The sequence below is a fragment of the Engystomops pustulosus genome, chromosome 10 (genome assembly GCF_040894005.1).
Source record: "Engystomops pustulosus chromosome 10, aEngPut4.maternal, whole genome shotgun sequence".
NCBI lineage: Eukaryota > Metazoa > Chordata > Amphibia > Anura > Leptodactylidae > Engystomops > Engystomops pustulosus.
The window spans coordinates 640,445-656,926 of record NC_092420.1 but is presented as its reverse complement, the minus strand read 5'-3'; the positions used below and the strand labels follow the sequence as shown (position 1 = coordinate 656,926).

The 16,482-nt window shown below is 57.3% G+C and overlaps 1 protein-coding gene across 6 annotated transcripts in view; it reads right to left on the bottom strand.

The window, feature by feature from the left end:
* Positions 1 to 5,218: 5,218 nt before the first annotated feature.
* Positions 5,219 to 16,482, bottom strand: part of LOC140105167 (semaphorin-3F-like) — a 70,596-nt gene continuing 59,332 nt past the window's right edge. For 3 of the 6 annotated variants that reach the window (XM_072129106.1, XM_072129109.1, XM_072129111.1), the window contains 11 exons: positions 9,832 to 9,951; positions 9,615 to 9,754; positions 9,279 to 9,535; positions 9,063 to 9,207; positions 8,750 to 8,972; positions 8,576 to 8,664; positions 8,429 to 8,470; positions 8,143 to 8,300; positions 7,972 to 8,039; positions 6,263 to 6,396; positions 5,219 to 6,144 (listed from right to left, as the gene is read on the bottom strand). In XM_072129106.1, coding sequence (XP_071985207.1) covers positions 5,755 to 6,144; positions 6,263 to 6,396; positions 7,972 to 8,039; positions 8,143 to 8,300; positions 8,429 to 8,470; positions 8,576 to 8,664; positions 8,750 to 8,972; positions 9,063 to 9,207; positions 9,279 to 9,535; positions 9,615 to 9,754; positions 9,832 to 9,951 — 1,766 coding nt within the window. In that variant the 3' untranslated portion in view covers positions 5,219 to 5,754. Of the gene's footprint in view, positions 6,145 to 6,262; positions 6,397 to 7,971; positions 8,040 to 8,130; positions 8,301 to 8,428; positions 8,471 to 8,575; positions 8,665 to 8,749; positions 8,973 to 9,062; positions 9,208 to 9,278; positions 9,536 to 9,614; positions 9,755 to 9,831; positions 9,952 to 16,482 lie in introns of all 6 variants that reach the window. The other 3 variants (XM_072129108.1, XM_072129110.1, XM_072129107.1) reach the window with 2 other exon arrangements.

Below are 16,482 nucleotides of genomic sequence, written 5' to 3'. Positions count from 1 at the left end.
AGGGGCAGGATGAAGGACGGGGATAGCGATGGGGTCGGTGTATTGGGGGCGGGATGAAGGACGGGGATAGCGATGGGGTCGGTGTATTGGGGGGCGGGATGAAGGACGGGGATAGCGATGGGGTCGGTGTATTGGGGGGCGGGATGAAGGACGGGGATAGCGATGGGGTCGGTGTATTGGGGGGCGGGATGAAGGACGGGGATAGCGATGGGGTCGGTGTATTGGGGGGCGGGATGAAGGACGGGGATATCGATGGGGTCAGTATATTGGGGGGAGGGGCAGGATGAAGGACAGGGATAGCGATGGGGTCGGTGTATTGGGGGGCGGGATGAAGGAGGGGAATAGCGATGGGGTCGGTGTATTGGGGGGCGGGATGAAGGACAGGGATAGCGATGGGGTCGGTGTATTGGGGGGCGGGATGAAGGAGGGGAATAGCGATGGGGTCGGTGTATTGGGGGGCGGGATGAAGGAGGGGGATAGCGATGGGGTCGGTGTATTGGGGGGCGGGATGAAGGAGGGGGATAGCGATGGGGTCGGTGTATTGGGGGGCGGGATGAAGGAGGGGGATAGCGATGGGGTCGGTGTATTGGGGGGCGGGATGAAGGACGGGGATAGCGATGAGGTCGGTGTATTGGGGGGCGGGATGAAGGACGGGAATAGCGATGGGGTCGGTGTATTGGGGGGCGGGATGAAGGACGGGGATAGCGATGGGGTTGGTGTATTGGGGGGAGGGGCAGGATGAAGGACAGCGATGGGGTCGGTGCATTGGGGGCGGGATGAAGGACGGGCATAGCGATAGGGTCGGTGTATTGGGGGTCGGGATGAAGGAGGGGGATAGCGATAGGGTCGGTGTATTGGGGGTCGGGATGAAGGAGGGGGATAGCGATGGGGTCGGTGTATTGGGGGCGGGAATAGTGATGGGGTCGGTGTATTGGGGGGCGGGATGAAGGACGGGGATAGCGATGGGGTCAGTGTATTGGGGGGAGGGGCAGGATGAAGGTCAGGGATAGCGATGGGGTCGGTGTATTGTGGGCGGGATGAAGGACGGGAATAGCGATGGGGTCGGTGTATTGGGGGGCGGGATGAAGGACGGGGATAGCGATGGGGTCAGTGTATTGGGGGGAGAGGCAGGATGAAGGACAGGGATAGCGATGGGGTCGGTGTATTGGGGGGCGGGATGAAGGAGGGGGGTAGCGATGGGGTCATTGTATTGGGGGGCAGGATGAAGGACGGGGATAGCGATGGGGTCAGTGTATTGAGGGGCGGGATGAAGGAGGGGGATAGCGATGGGGTCAGTGTATTGGGGGGCGGGATGAAGGACGGGGATAGCGATGGGGTCGGTGTATTTGGGGCGGGATGAAGGAGGGGGATAGCGATGGGGTCAGTGTATTGGGGGGCGGGATGAAGGAGGGGGATAGCGATGGGGTCAGTGTATTGGGGGGCGGGATGGAGGGGGATAGCGATGGGGTCAGTGTATTGGGGGGCGGGATGAAGGAGGGGGATAGCGATGGGGTCAGTGTATTGGGGGGCGGGATGAAGGACGGGGATAGCGATGGGGTCAGTGTATTGGGGGGCGGGATGAAGGACGGGGATAGCGATGGGGTCAGTGTATTGGGGGGCGGGATGAAGGACGGGGATAGCGATGGGGTCAGTGTATTGGGGGGCGGGATGAAGGAGGGGGATAGCGATGGGGTCAGTGTATTGGGGGGCGGGATGAAGGAGGGGGATAGCGATGGGGTCAGTGTATTGGGGGGCAGGATGAAGGAGGGGGATAGCGATGGGGTCAGTGTATTGGGGGGCGGGATGAAGGAGGGGGATAGCGATGGGGTCAGTGTATTGGGGGGCAGGATGAAGGAGGGGGATAGCGATGGGGTCAGTGTATTGGGGGCGGGATGAAGGACGGGGATAGCGATGGGGTCAGTGTATTGGGGGGCGGGATGAAGGACGGGGATAGCGATGGGGTCAGTGTATTGGGGGGCGGGATGAAGGACGGGGATAGCGATGGGGTCAGTGTATTGGGGGGCGGGATGAAGGACGGGGATAGCGATGGGGTCAGTGTATTGGGGGGCGGGATGAAGGACAGGGATAGCGATGGGGTCAGTGTATTGGGGGGCGGGATGAAGGAGGGGGATAGCGATGGGGTCAGTGTATTGGGGGGCAGGATGAAGGAGGGGGATAGCGATGGGGTCAGTGTATTGGGGGGCAGGATGAAGGACGGGGATAGCGATGAGGTCAGTGTATTGGGGGGCAGGATGAAGGACGGGGATAGCGATGAGGTCAGTGTATTGGGGGGCAGGATGAAGGAGGGGGATAGCGATGGGGTCAGTGTATTGGGGGGCGGGATGAAGGACGGGGATAGCGATGGGGTCAGTGTATTGGGGGGCAGGATGGAGGGGGATAGTGATGGGGTCAGTGTATTGGGGGGCAGGATGAAGGACGGGGATAGCGATGAGGTCAGTGTATTGGGGGGCAGGATGAAGGAGGGGGATAGCGATGGGGTCAGTGTATTGGGGGGCGGGATGATGGACAGATCTCCTCTCTGATGGTGAATTTCTTCTGAAGTTCTTATGAGTTTTGTGCCGGAGGCGAAACATCAAAGGACGATGCAGGAAGTTTACAAGTTACAGATGGGGGGAGGGGGAGAATCGGGGGGGTGGAGGGGGGAGGATTGGGGGGGGGGCATTGTACTCACAGCTGTACCCTGCACGCACCGCCGACACCACAGCATCTACATCATCACTGTCTGGGGGACGACTGTGCTAGGGACATCAGATGGTGAGCTCCCGGGGGTCAGGGATGATGGGGGTGATGCACGGGGAGCTCCCGGGGGTCAGGGATGATGGGGGTGATGCACGGGGAGCTCCCGGGGGTCAGGGATGATGGGGGTGATGCACGGGGAGCTCCCGGGGGTCAGGGATGATGGGGGTGATGCACGGGGAGCTCCAGGGGGTCAGGGATGATGGGGGTGATGCACGGTGAGCTCCCGGGGGTCAGGGATGATGCACGGGGAGCTCCCGTGGGTCAGGGATGATGGGGGTGATGCACGGGGAGCTCCCGGGGGTCAGGGATGATGGGGGTGATACATCACCAGGTCTGTGGATGTTGCTCGTGTATTTAGGAACGTGCAGTGCCGGGTCAGAGACTGACACATTACTGAGATGTGACAATCCTGCAGCTCCCCAGGGGGTCAGCTCCGTGGCCGTGCCCCCTCCCATTCCCTAGAGGGTCAGCTCCGCGGCCGTGCCCCCTCCCATTCCCTAGAGGGTCAGCTCCGCGGCCGTGCCCCCTCCCATTCCCTAGAGGGTCAGCTCCGCGGCCGTGCCCCCTCCCATTCCCTAGAGGGTCAGCTCCGCGGCCGTGCCCCCTCCCATTCCCTAGAGGGTCAGCTCCGCGGCCGTGCCCCCTCCCATTCCCTAGAGGGTCAGCTCCGCGGCCGTGCCCCCTCCCATTCCCTAGAGGGTCAGCTCCGCGGCCGTGCCCCCTCCCATTCCCTAGAGGGTCAGCTCCGTGGCGGCGAACCTATGGCACGGGTGCCAGAGGTGGCACTCAGAGCCCTTTCTGTGGGCACCCGGCCATCGCCCCAGCACCAGACAGGATTTAAAGAATCTTCCTGCAGTTCCAAGCAACTTAAAAGTTGCTGCTTTCAGTCATATTTTGATACTTGCTTTGTTACTAGGGACTGTAGGAAGAGGGAGAATGTATAGACGGGGCTGAATTACCTTTGGAGGACTCCTGCTGGCCCCATGATTCTCTGTGTACAGAGGGACCCTGGAAAGAAGCTACAATGCTGGAAACTTTCCATCTTTCTACAGTGTTTCTGTCCTCAGGAGGCCAATATGATTGAAAGTTGTTGAACAGGGAGCAATAAGTTACTGCTCTAATTTTTGGTTGGCACTTAAGGGGGGGTTTTGGGTTACAGTTTGGGCACTCGGCCGCTTAAAGGTTCGCCACCACTGCCCTAGAGGGTCAGCTCCGTGGCCGTGTCCCATCCCATTCCCTAGAGGGTCAGCTCCGCGGCCCCCCTCGCCTCCCATTCCCTAGAGGGTCAGCTCCGCGGCCCCCCTCGCCTCCCATTCCCTAGAGGGTCAGCTCCGCGGCCGTGCCCATCCCATTCCCTAGAGGGTCAGCTCCGCGGCCCCCCTCGCCTCCCATTCCCTAGAGGGTCAGCTCCGTGGCAGTGTCCCCTCCCATTCCCTAGAGGCTCAGCGCTGCGGCAGTGTCCCCTCCCATTCCCTAGAGGGTCAGCTCCGCGGCAGTGTCCCCTCCCATTCCCTAGGGGGTCAGCTCCGTGGCCATGTCCCATCCCATTCCCTAGGGGGTCAGCTCCGTGGCCGTGTCCCCTCCCATTCCCTAGAGGGTCAGCTCCGTGGCAGTGCCCCCTCCCATTCCCTAGAGGGTCAGCTCCGTGGCCATGTCCCATCCCATTCCCTAGAGGGTCAGCTCCGTGGCCATGTCCCATCCCATTCCCTAGAGGGTCAGCTCTGCGGCCCCCTTCGCCCGTGGGGAGGAGCAGGTATGAGTTGTCTTCGCTCAGTCAATGTGCGGCGCACGTAGCGCAGGATTTCAGGGCCTGCCCCTCACACACATCCGAATATAGAAAACAGCACAGATGGTAACAAGGTGCCCCCCAGGACATGACCCCCACCCATCTGATCACCTGAGGGCCCAGTGTAAGACATGGGGCAGATGTGACAGACCCGAGGCCATCGCTGCCCAACCCCCGCACCCCCCCATGCTACATTATTAACCATCTGATCACCTGTGTGCAACCCCCACTGCCTCCACCAGGGGGCGCTCTCCACATACAGAGCATTGGGGCACATTTACTGAGAGTGGTGCAAACTGCAGGGGGCGCCAGAGCCATAAAAACAGACCCCAAGAATCCTGAATCTGGCGCCCCCTGCACTCTACATGATAAATGTGCCCTCCCCCCTAATTTGTGTCACATGGATACAACGCAGCCGCGCCCCAAAATGGTCGTGTGCGACAAGCTCAGCGCTGACACTTCTTACACCTGTCCAACGGAAAACAGGACCACGGAGATTAGTGAATGGGCCCCTTCCACCATTCTAGATCTCTGCTTCTTGTCAGTGAGCGGAAGTCGATTGTTACAATGTATCAATGCACAACAATACAGAATATTAGTTACTGACAGCAAGCAGAGGTCGTGTACATCACAAGGACATGGTATCCCCCCGGTGCGGACCCCCAGTCACTCTGTAGAAAATAGGCCAGTGTTTATTGTATTGTGTTCATCCACAGGAGATAATTCACCGCACATTTCATAGTTACATTTACATCTATTTACAGACAATATCTGCCGCCGGTGCCTGCCGCCCGAGGGTCCGGACCTCCACCATCAGGGTCCGCTACATGGAGGCCTCTGACCCCTGACCTTTCACCTTCCACACTTTACTCGCTGATAATCGTACCGATCCGTAAAAATAAAAAAAGGAAGACTTAAAGGAATGCGAGGCCCCCGGCTCATCCGGAATAATATGGGGGGGCCCCCGGCTCCTCCGGAATAAGATGAGGGGAGCCCCCATAACGTCTGCGCCACAAACACACGAACAGCAGGAAGAAGGCAGAGCAATGGTCTGCAGCCAGGGGAGCGACGCTCTGCTCACCGGGTCAGGAAACATCCCAAGTCTCTGCGTCCCCCAATAAATAAATCCTAGGGGACCCCAAAAGGCGACTCCCCCGACGTCCGATATAGAGATTTATATATTTATATATTTAGAGTTGGGGGCAGTCTCATGTCTGCGCTGTGGGCGGGTGGTTCCGCCGGTTCCGGGCCCGCTTCTGGTCCTGCAGGTCCTTGGCGTCGCTGTGGGCGTTGGGCCGCCAGTACCCCTGGCAGTATTGGTTGATGAGTCCCATCTCGGGCTGGGAGAGCAGCTGCACCAGCTCGTCGTAGGCTCCTGGGGGTCCGGCCGGGTGGGAGGACTGCGCTGCGGGGGCCTCGGGGTGCAGCAGTGCAGCAGTGACGGCCTCGGCGCTCAGGACCTGCAGGCGGACGCGCATCACCGTGTGCTTGAAGTTGTTCTCGGTGGCCGTGCAGTGGTAGACGCCGCTGTCCGAAAGCTGCAGCGACCGGATCAGGAGACCTTGTTCTGTCTTCAGGAGCCGGCCCTCCGAGCGCAGCTGTGGAGGCAGAGCACAATCACTCAGGACCGGAGGCAACTGTTACAAACCCTCAGCTCACAGACAGCAGAGATCTTCATATCCTTATGGGATTGTTTATCCGCATGCGACCACTTACCTCTTTTTTGCGCTCAGAGTTGTCTTTCTGCAGGATCCACTTGATGGAGGCCTGAGGGGAGCGAGCCTGACACTCCAGGAAAGCCGAACTGCCCTCCACCCCGTACTGCGCCGCCTCCATCCCAATCTTATTGGCTGAGAGGAAAACACACTAAATTATCCGATAAAATAGTAATTGTGTCCTTACCCCAGAGCCGCACTCACTATTCTGCTGCTGGTGCAGTCACTGTGTACATACATGACATTACTTATCCTGTACTGATCCTGAGTTACATCCTGTATTATACTCCAGAGCTGCACTCACTATTCTGCTGGAGGAGTCACTGTGTACATACATGACATTACTTATCCTGTACTGATCCTGAGTTACATCCTGTATTATACTCCAGAGCTGCACTCACTATTCTGCTGCTGGTGCAGTCACTGTGTACATACATGACATTACTTATCCTGTACTGATCCTGAGTTACATCCTGTATTATACTCCAGAGCTGCACTCACTATTCTGCTGCTGGTGCAGTCACTGTGTACATACATGACATTACTTATCCTGTACTGACCCTGAGTTACATCCTGTATTATACCCCAGAGCTGCACTCACTATTCTGCTGCTGGGGCAGTCACTGTACATACATGACATTACTTATCCTGTACTGATCCTGAGTTACATCCTGTATTATACCCCAGAGCTGCACTCACTATTCTGCTGCTGGTGCAGTCACTGTGTACATACATGACATTACTTATCCTGTACTGATCCTGAGTTACATCCTGTATTATACTCCAGAGCTGCACTCACTATTCTGCTGCTGGTGCAGTCACTGTGTACATACATGACATTACTTATCCTGTACTGATCCTGAGTTACATCCTGTATTATACCCCAGAGCTGCACTCACTATACTGCTGCTGGTGCAGTCACTGTGTACATACATGACATTACTTATCCTGTACTGATCCTGAGTTACATCCTGTATTATACCCCAGAGCTGCACTCACTATTCTGCTGCTGGTGCAGTCACTGTGTACATACATGACATTACTTATCCTGTACTGATCCTGAGTTACATCCTGTATTATACTCCAGAGCTGCACTCACTATTCTGCTGCTGGTGCAGTCACTGTGTACATACATGACATTACTTATCCTGTACTGATCCTGAGTTACATCCTGTATTATACCCCAGAGCTGCACTCACTATTCTGCTGCTGGTGCAGTCACTGTGTACATACATGACATTACTTATCCTGTACTGATCCTGAGTTACATCCTGTATTATACTCCAGAGCTGCACTCACTATTCTGCTGCTGGTGCAGTCACTGTGTACATACATGACATTACTTATCCTGTACTGATCCTGAGTTACATCCTGTATTATACCCCAGAGCTGCACTCACTATTCTGCTGCTGGTGCAGTCACTGTGTACATACATGACATTACTTATCCTGTACTGATCCTGAGTTACATCCTGTATTATACCCCAGAGCTGCACTCACTATTCTGCTGCTGGTGCAGTCACTGTGTACATACATGACATTACTTATCCTGTACTGATCCTGAGTTACATCCTGTATTATACCCCAGAGCTGCACTCACTATTCTGCTGCTGGTGCAGTCCTGTATTATACCCCAGAGCTGCAGGGATATGAGTAGTAACCATCTGCATGTGGGGTTACATTAGTCAGGACATGGCGGTTCGGATATTACCATTGGAGTTGTATCCGCGGCACTGCCTGATGGGATTCCCGTGTCGGACGTCTTGTCGGCGGCTGCGTCTATGGGTGAGAGCAAAGTTAGGAGGAGGAGCCTGTGATGGGGCTTTGCTGTATATTAGAGGGATTCTCTATTAATGAAGCCCGGCCTCACCCCTCTGCGTACCGCTTGGAGGACGCTGAATAGCGCGAACACGTTTTTCCATCCCAGGCGCAGTAGGGGTCTCTGGCCAGGCAGCAGTCAGCGCAGGCTTCTCCGTACACGTCACAACGATGGAGGGCAAGATGTGTCACCCCCGACAGTGACGAGACGTAAAGCTGTTGCTGCAATGAGAGAGTAACGAGTTATGTGTAGCTGCAGTGTCGTTACAATGGATCCACAATCAGGGCGGCTGATGTGCAATCTGATGGACGACCCCACACCCTGAAGACAAGTATTACCCAGCACTTACTCGTTTGGATGAGATTTTCATGGATTTGATGGGTGCAGGGACCTAAGGGAAGAGACACTGGTTACCCGGGCACCCATGTACAATGGCTACAGATACTATCCTATGACATGAGGTAGGACAGAATGTGACCTGTAGGGGGCGCCTGACCTTAAACACCTCCACCTCCTCCAGCATCAGCTCCTCCGTCTCCAGGTCGTCTTTGGGAAGCACAATCACCTTCTGCACCGTGCCCTGATCTGTGATACACAGGACAGGGAGGATTATGGGACGTCACAGCCAATGTCCTATGGCAGATGCAATCAGTAGAGGATGGACGGGTACCTGTGCCCAAGAAGAGGACCTCGTATCGGCCATCAGACGCGTCCACCTGGTCCACAGCGATGGTGGTGAACTTGTAGTTGACATTGGTGCGGACAAGCAATGGCTGCCGATGGATGGGGTAGACGGGATTGTACATGACCGGGTGCGTCCTCATGAAGTTGATGACTTCATCCGGGTAATCTTTAGTGGACTTCATGGATGGAGTGAAGGTCCCGCCCGGACACTGCACACAACAGGGAGAGGTCATACATCTACATCACATGCTCAGGCATGACCACCCCTAACACAGGAGCTGCACACCACCCGTCCGTACCGTGCCGGGCCGGGGATACGGGATCTTCCCTGTGTACGGCATCCACTGGTAGTTGGGTCCTTCCTTGTGAGCGAACGGACCATTGAAGACCATGCGGATGTCAGCCATGGAGTAGACACACACGGCCGATCCCTTAAAGACAGAACTGGCGAGAAGGAGGGAGGTCAAGGCGACGCACATGGAATGACGCTGGCGGTGAGGAGACACGAGGCTTACCCCGAGGCGGAGAAGACGGCGTAGATGACCGGGTTCTTATTGTCCTGCGTCTGCTGGATGAAGACGTCCTCTGTAATAACAATAGATGTAGATACATCACAAGCCCCGGGTGACTGCGCTCGCCCTCCGCCCAGATACTTACGTAGCTCATCAAAGTGCGTCTCTATCCCGTCCGCCCCCGGCACGGAGCAGATGAGTCGCGCTTTCAGGAAGGTGCTCCACTTATTCACCAGACAGCAGTGACCTCCATCATCGTTCTAGAAGAAGAAGAGGATGAGACTATCGGCAGGACCTCCGCGTGCAGCCCCTGGGGGACATCTAGGAGGGGCTTCTTACCAGACACACCCTTCCAATGCGGGAGAACACGGTCGGGCTGTGCGGAGAATCCGTGGACTTTTCCCGGAAGAAGAAATAAAGTTTATCATCATTTCGCTCCAGGCTGTCAGGGATGAGCTGCACATGGACAAACGCTGGGTCTGCGGAGAGAGGAGACGTTATCCGGGTGTAGGGAGCAGGAAAGCTCATCCTCCCCTCATCCTCTCCGGCGTCTTACCGTTCAGCCAGCGCGAATTGTACTGGTCCGTCCTCATGGCCGCCTGCTTGCCCATGGCTCGGAATATGGCAGCGTCTGTGCCCATGAAATCTATGTAAACCCCCGAGTACAGCTCCTCATCTGCAGAAGGCCAAAAAGAAGGTTAGTTGTGGTAAGTCATAGACCGGAACAGCCTCATAGCGTGCTCAGACCTGAAGGGAGATGTGACTATGGATGAGGCCGGGGCTGTGTTATGGGGTCAGTGCCGGGGGTAGATGTGACTATGGATGAGGCCGGGGCTGTGTTATGGGGTCAGTGGTAGATGTGACTATGGATGAGGCCGGGGCAGTGTTATGGGGTCAGTGCCGGGGGTAGATGTGACTATGGATGAGGCCGGGGCTGTGTTATGGGGTCAGTGCCGGGGGTAGATGTGGCTATGGATGAGGCCGGGGCTGTGTTATGGGGTCAGTGCTGGGGGTAGATGTGACTATGGATGAGGCCGGGGCTGTGTTATGGGGTCAGTGCCGGGGGTAGATGTGACTATGGATGAGGCCGGGGCAGTGTTATGGGGTCAGTGCCGGGGGTAGATGTGACTATGGATGAGGCCGGGGCTGTGTTATGGGGTCAGTGCCGGGGGTAGATGTGACTATGGATGAGGCCGGGGCTGTGTTATGGGGTCAGTGCCGGGGGTAGATGTGACTATGGATGAGGCCGGGGCTGTGTTATGGGGTCAGTGCTGGGGGTAGATGTGACTATGGATGAGGCCGGGGCAGTGTTATGGGTCAGTGGTAGATGTGACTATGGATGAGGCCGGGGCAGTGTTATGGGGTCAGTGCTGGGGGTAGATGTGACTATGGATGAGGCCGGGGCAGTGTTATGGGGTCAGTGCCGGGGGTAGATGTGACTATGGATGAGGCCGGGGCTGTGTTATGGGGTCAGTGCCGGGGGTAGATGTGACTATGGATGAGGCCGGGGCAGTGTTATGGGGTCAGTGCCGGGGGTAGATGTGACTATGGATGAGGCCGGGGCAGTGTTATGGGGTCAGTGCCGGGGGTAGATGTGACTATGGATGAGGCCGGGGCAGTGTTATGGGGTCAGTGGTAGATGTGACTATGGATGAGGCCGGGGCTGTGTTATGGGGTCAGTGGTAGATGTGACTATGGATGAGGCCGGGGCAGTGTTATGGGGTCAGTGCCGGGGGTAGATGTGACTATGGATGAGGCCGGGGCAGTGTTATGGGGTCAGTGGTAGATGTGACTATGGATGAGGCCGGGGCTGTGTTATGGGGTCAGTGGTAGATGTGACTATGGATGAGGCGGGGCAGTGTTATGGGGTCAGTGCTGGGGGTAGATGTGACTATGGATGAGGCCGGGGCTGTGTTATGGGGTCAGTGGTAGATGTGACTATGGATGAGGCCGGGGCTGTGTTATGGGGTCAGTGGTAGATGTGACTATGGATGAGGCCGGGGCAGTGTTATGGGGTCAGTGGTAGATGTGACTATGGATGAGGCCGGGGCAGTGTTATGGGGTCAGTGGTAGATGTGACTATGGATGAGGCCGGGGCAGTGTTATGTGGTCAGTGCCGGGGGTAGATGTGACTATGGATGAGGCCGGGGCAGTGTTATGGGGTCAGTGCCGGGGGTAGATGTGACTATGGATGAGGCCGGGGCAGTGTTATGGGGTCAGTGGTAGATGTGACTATGGATGAGGCCGGGGCAGTGTTATGGGGTCAGTGCCGGGGGTAGATGTGACTATGGATGAGGCCGGGGCTGTGTTATGGGGTCAGTGCTGGGGGTAGATGTGACTATGGATGAGGCCGGGGCAGTGTTATGGGGTCAGTGCTGGGGGTAGATGTGACTATGGATGAGGCCGGGGCTGTGTTATGGGGTCAGTGCTGGGGGTAGATGTGACTATGGATGAGGCCGGGGCAGTGTTATGGGGTCAGTGCCGGGGGTAGATGTGACTATGGATGAGGCTGGGGCTGTGTTATGGGGTCAGTGCTGGGGGTAGATGTGACTATGGATGAGGCCGGGGCAGTGTTATGGGGTCAGTGCCGGGGGTAGATGTGACTATGGATGAGGCCGGGGCTGTGTTATGGGGTCAGTGGTAGATGTGACTATGGATGAGGCCGGGGCAGTGTTATGGGGTCAGCGCCGGGGGTAGATGTGACTATGGATGAGGCCGGGGCAGTGTTATGGGGTCAGTGCTGGGGGTAGATGTGACTATGGATGAGGCCGGGGCTGTGTTATGGGGTCAGTGCCGGGGGTAGATGTGACTATGGATGAGGCCGGGGCTGTGTTATGGGGTCAGTGCCGGGGGTAGATGTGACTATGGATGAGGCCGGGGCAGTGTTATGGGGTCAGTGCCGGGGGTAGATGTGACTATGGATGAGGCCGGGGCTGTGTTATGGGGTCAGTGCCGGGGGTAGATGTGACTATGGATGAGGCCGGGGCAGTGTTATGGGGTCAGTGGTAGATGTGACTATGGATGAGGCCGGGGCAGTGTTATGGGGTCAGTGGTAGATGTGACTATGGATGAGGCCGGGGCAGTGTTATGGGGTCAGTGCCGGGGGTAGATGTGACTATGGATGAGGCCGGGGCTGTGTTATGGGGTCAGTGCTGGGGGTAGATGTGACTATGGATGAGGCCGGGGCAGTGTTATGGGGTCAGTGCTGGGGGTAGATGTGACTATGGATGAGGCCGGGGCTGTGTTATGGGGTCAGTGCTGGGGGTAGATGTGACTATGGATGAGGCCGGGGCAGTGTTATGGGGTCAGTGCCGGGGGTAGATGTGACTATGGATGAGGCTGGGGCTGTGTTATGGGGTCAGTGCTGGGGGTAGATGTGACTATGGATGAGGCCGGGGCAGTGTTATGGGGTCAGTGCCGGGGGTAGATGTGACTATGGATGAGGCCGGGGCTGTGTTATGGGGTCAGTGGTAGATGTGACTATGGATGAGGCCGGGGCAGTGTTATGGGGTCAGCGCCGGGGGTAGATGTGACTATGGATGAGGCCGGGGCAGTGTTATGGGGTCAGTGCTGGGGGTAGATGTGACTATGGATGAGGCCGGGGCTGTGTTATGGGGTCAGTGCCGGGGGTAGATGTGACTATGGATGAGGCCGGGGCTGTGTTATGGGGTCAGTGCCGGGGGTAGATGTGACTATGGATGAGGCCGGGGCAGTGTTATGGGGTCAGTGCCGGGGGTAGATGTGACTATGGATGAGGCCGGGGCTGTGTTATGGGGTCAGTGCCGGGGGTAGATGTGACTATGGATGAGGCCGGGGCAGTGTTATGGGGTCAGTGGTAGATGTGACTATGGATGAGGCCGGGGCAGTGTTATGGGGTCAGTGGTAGAAGTGACTATGGATGAGGCCGGGGCTGTGTTATGGGGTCAGTGCCGGGGGTAGATGTGACTATGGATGAGGCCGGGGCAGTGTTATGGGGTCAGTGCCGGGGGTAGATGTGACTATGGATGAGGCCGGGGCAGTGTTATGGGGTCAGTGCCGGGGGTAGATGTGACTATGGATGAGGCCGGGGCAGTGTTATGGGGTCAGTGCCGGGGGTAGATGTGACTATGGATGAGGCCGGGGCTGTGTTATGGGGTCAGTGGTAGATGTGACTATGGATGAGGCCGGGGCAGTGTTATGGGGTCAGTGGTAGATGTGACTATGGATGAGGCCGGGGCTGTGTTATGGGGTCAGTGCCGGGGGTAGATGTGACTATGGATGAGGCCGGGGCAGTGTTATGGGGTCAGTGCCGGGGGTAGATGTGACTATGGATGAGGCCGGGGCAGTGTTATGGGGTCAGTGCCGGGGGTAGATGTGACTATGGATGAGGCCGGGGCAGTGTTATGGGGTCAGTGGTAGATGTGACTATGGATGAGGCCGGGGCAGTGTTATGGGGTCAGTGCCGGGGGTAGATGTGACTATGGATTAGGCCGGGGCTGTGTTATGGGGTCAGTGCTGGGGGTAGATGTGACTATGGATGAGGCCGGGGCAGTGTTATGGGGTCAGTGCTGGGGGTAGATGTGACTATGGATGAGGCCGGGGCAGTGTTATGGGGTCAGTGCCGGGGGTAGATGTGACTATGGATGAGGCCGGGGCAGTGTTATGGGGTCAGTGCCGGGGGTAGATGTGACTATGGATGAGGCCGGGGCTGTGTTATGGGGTCAGTGCTGGGGGTAGATGTGACTATGGATGAGGCCGGGGCTGTGTTATGGGGTCAGTGCTGGGGGTAGATGTGACTATGGATGAGGCCGGGGCAGTGTTATGGGGTCAGTGCCGGGGGTAGATGTGACTATGGATGAGGCCGGGGCAGTGTTATGGGGTCAGTGCTGGGGGTAGATGTGACTATGGATGAGGCCGGGGCAGTGTTATGGGGTCAGGGGTAGATGTGACTATGGATGAGGCCGGGGCAGTGTTATGGGGTCAGTGGTAGATGTGACTATGGATGAGGCCGGGGCTGTGTTATGGGGTCAGTGGTAGATGTGACTATGGATGAGGCCGGGGCAGTGTTATGGGGTCAGTGGTAGATGTGACTATGGATGAGGCCGGGGCTGTGTTATGGGGTCAGTGCCGGGGGTAGATGCGACTATGGATGAGGCCGGGGCTGTGTTATGGGGTCAGTGCTGGGGGTAGATGTGACTATGGATGAGGCCGGGGCAGTGTTATGGGGTCAGTGCCGGGGGTAGATGTGACTATGGATGAGGCCGGGGCAGTGTTATGGGTCAGTGGTAGATGTGACTATGGATGAGGCCGGGGCAGTGTTATGGGGTCAGTGGTAGATGTGACTATGGATGAGGCCGGGGCTGTGTTATGGGGTCAGTGCTGGGGGTAGATGTGACTATGGATGAGGCCGGGGCAGTGTTATGGGGTCAGTGGTAGAAGTGACTATGGATGAGGCCGGGGCTGTGTTATGGGGTCAGTGGTAGATGTGACTATGGATGAGGCCGGGGCAGTGTTATGGGGTCAGTGCCGGGGGTAGATGTGACTATGGATGAGGCCGGGGCTGTGTTATGGGGTCAGTGCTGGGGGTAGATGTGACTATGGATGAGGCCGGGGCAGTGTTATGGGGTCAGTGCTGGGGGTAGATGTGACTATGGATGAGGCCGGGGCTGTGTTATGGGGTCAGTGCTGGGGGTAGATGTGACTATGGATGAGGCCGGGGCTGTGTTATGGGGTCAGTGCCGGGGGTAGATGTGACTATGGATGAGGCCGGGGCAGTGTTATGGGGTCAGTGCCGGGGGTAGATGTGACTATGGATGAGGCCGGGGCAGTGTTATGGGGTCAGTGGTAGATGTGACTATGGATGAGGCCGGGGCAGTGTTATGGGGTCAGTGGTAGAAGTGACTATGGATGAGGCCGGGGCTGTGTTATGGGGTCAGTGCCGGGGGTAGATGTGACTATGGATGAGGCCGGGGCAGTGTTATGGGGTCAGTGCCGGGGGTAGATGTGACTATGGATGAGGCCGGGGCTGTGTTATGGGGTCAGTGCTGGGGGTAGATGTGACTATGGATGAGGCCGGGGCTGTGTTATGGGGTCAGTGGTAGATGTGACTATGGATGAGGCCGGGGCAGTGTTATGGGGTCAGTGGTAGATGTGACTATGGATGAGGCCGGGGCAGTGTTATGGGGTCAGTGCTGGGGGTAGATGTGACTATGGATGAGGCCGGGGCTGTGTTATGGGGTCAGTGCCGGGGGTAGATGTGACTATGGATGAGGCCGGGGCAGTGTTATGGGGTCAGTGCAGGGGGTATATGTGACTATGGATGAGGCCGGGGCAGTGTTATGGGGTCAGTGGTAGATGTGACTATGGATGAGGCCGGGGCAGTGTTATGGGGTCAGTGCCGGGGGTAGATGTGACTATGGATGAGGCCGGGGCAGTGTTATGGGGTCAGTGCTGGGGGGTAGATGTGACTATGGATGAGGCCGGGGCTGTGTTATGGGGTCAGTGCCGGGGGTAGATGTGGCTATGGATGAGGCCGGGGCTGTGTTATGGGGTCAGTGCCGGGGGTAGATGTGACTATGGATGAGGCCGGGGCAGTGTTATGGGGTCAGTGCCGGGGGTAGATGTGACTATGGATGAGGCCGGGGCTGTGTTATGGGGTCAGTGGTAGATGTGACTATGGATGAGGCCGGGGCTGTGTTATGGGGTCAGTGCCGGGGGTAGATGTGACTATGGATGAGGCCGGGGCAGTGTTATGGGGTCAATGGTAGATGTGACTATGGATGAGGCCGGGGCAGTGTTATGGGGTCAGTGGTAGATGTGACTATGGATGAGGCCGGGGCAGTGTTATGGGGTCAGTGCTGGGGGTAGATGTGACTATGGATGAGGCCGGGGCAGTGTTATGGGGTCAATGGTAGATGTGACTATGGATGAGGCCGGGGCAGTGTTATGGGGTCAGTGCCGGGGGTAGATGTGACTATGGATGAGGCCGGGGCAGTGTTATGGGGTCAGTGCCGGGGGTAGATGTGACTATGGATGAGGCCGGGGCAGTGTTATGGGGTCAGTGCCGGGGGTAGATGTGACTATGGATGAGGCCGGGGCAGTGTTATGGGGTCAGTGCCGGGGGTAGATGTGACTATGGATGAGGCCGGGGCAGTGTTATGGGGTCAGTGGTAGATGTGACTATGGATGAGGCCGGGGCAGTGTTATGGGGTCAGTGGTAGAAGTGACT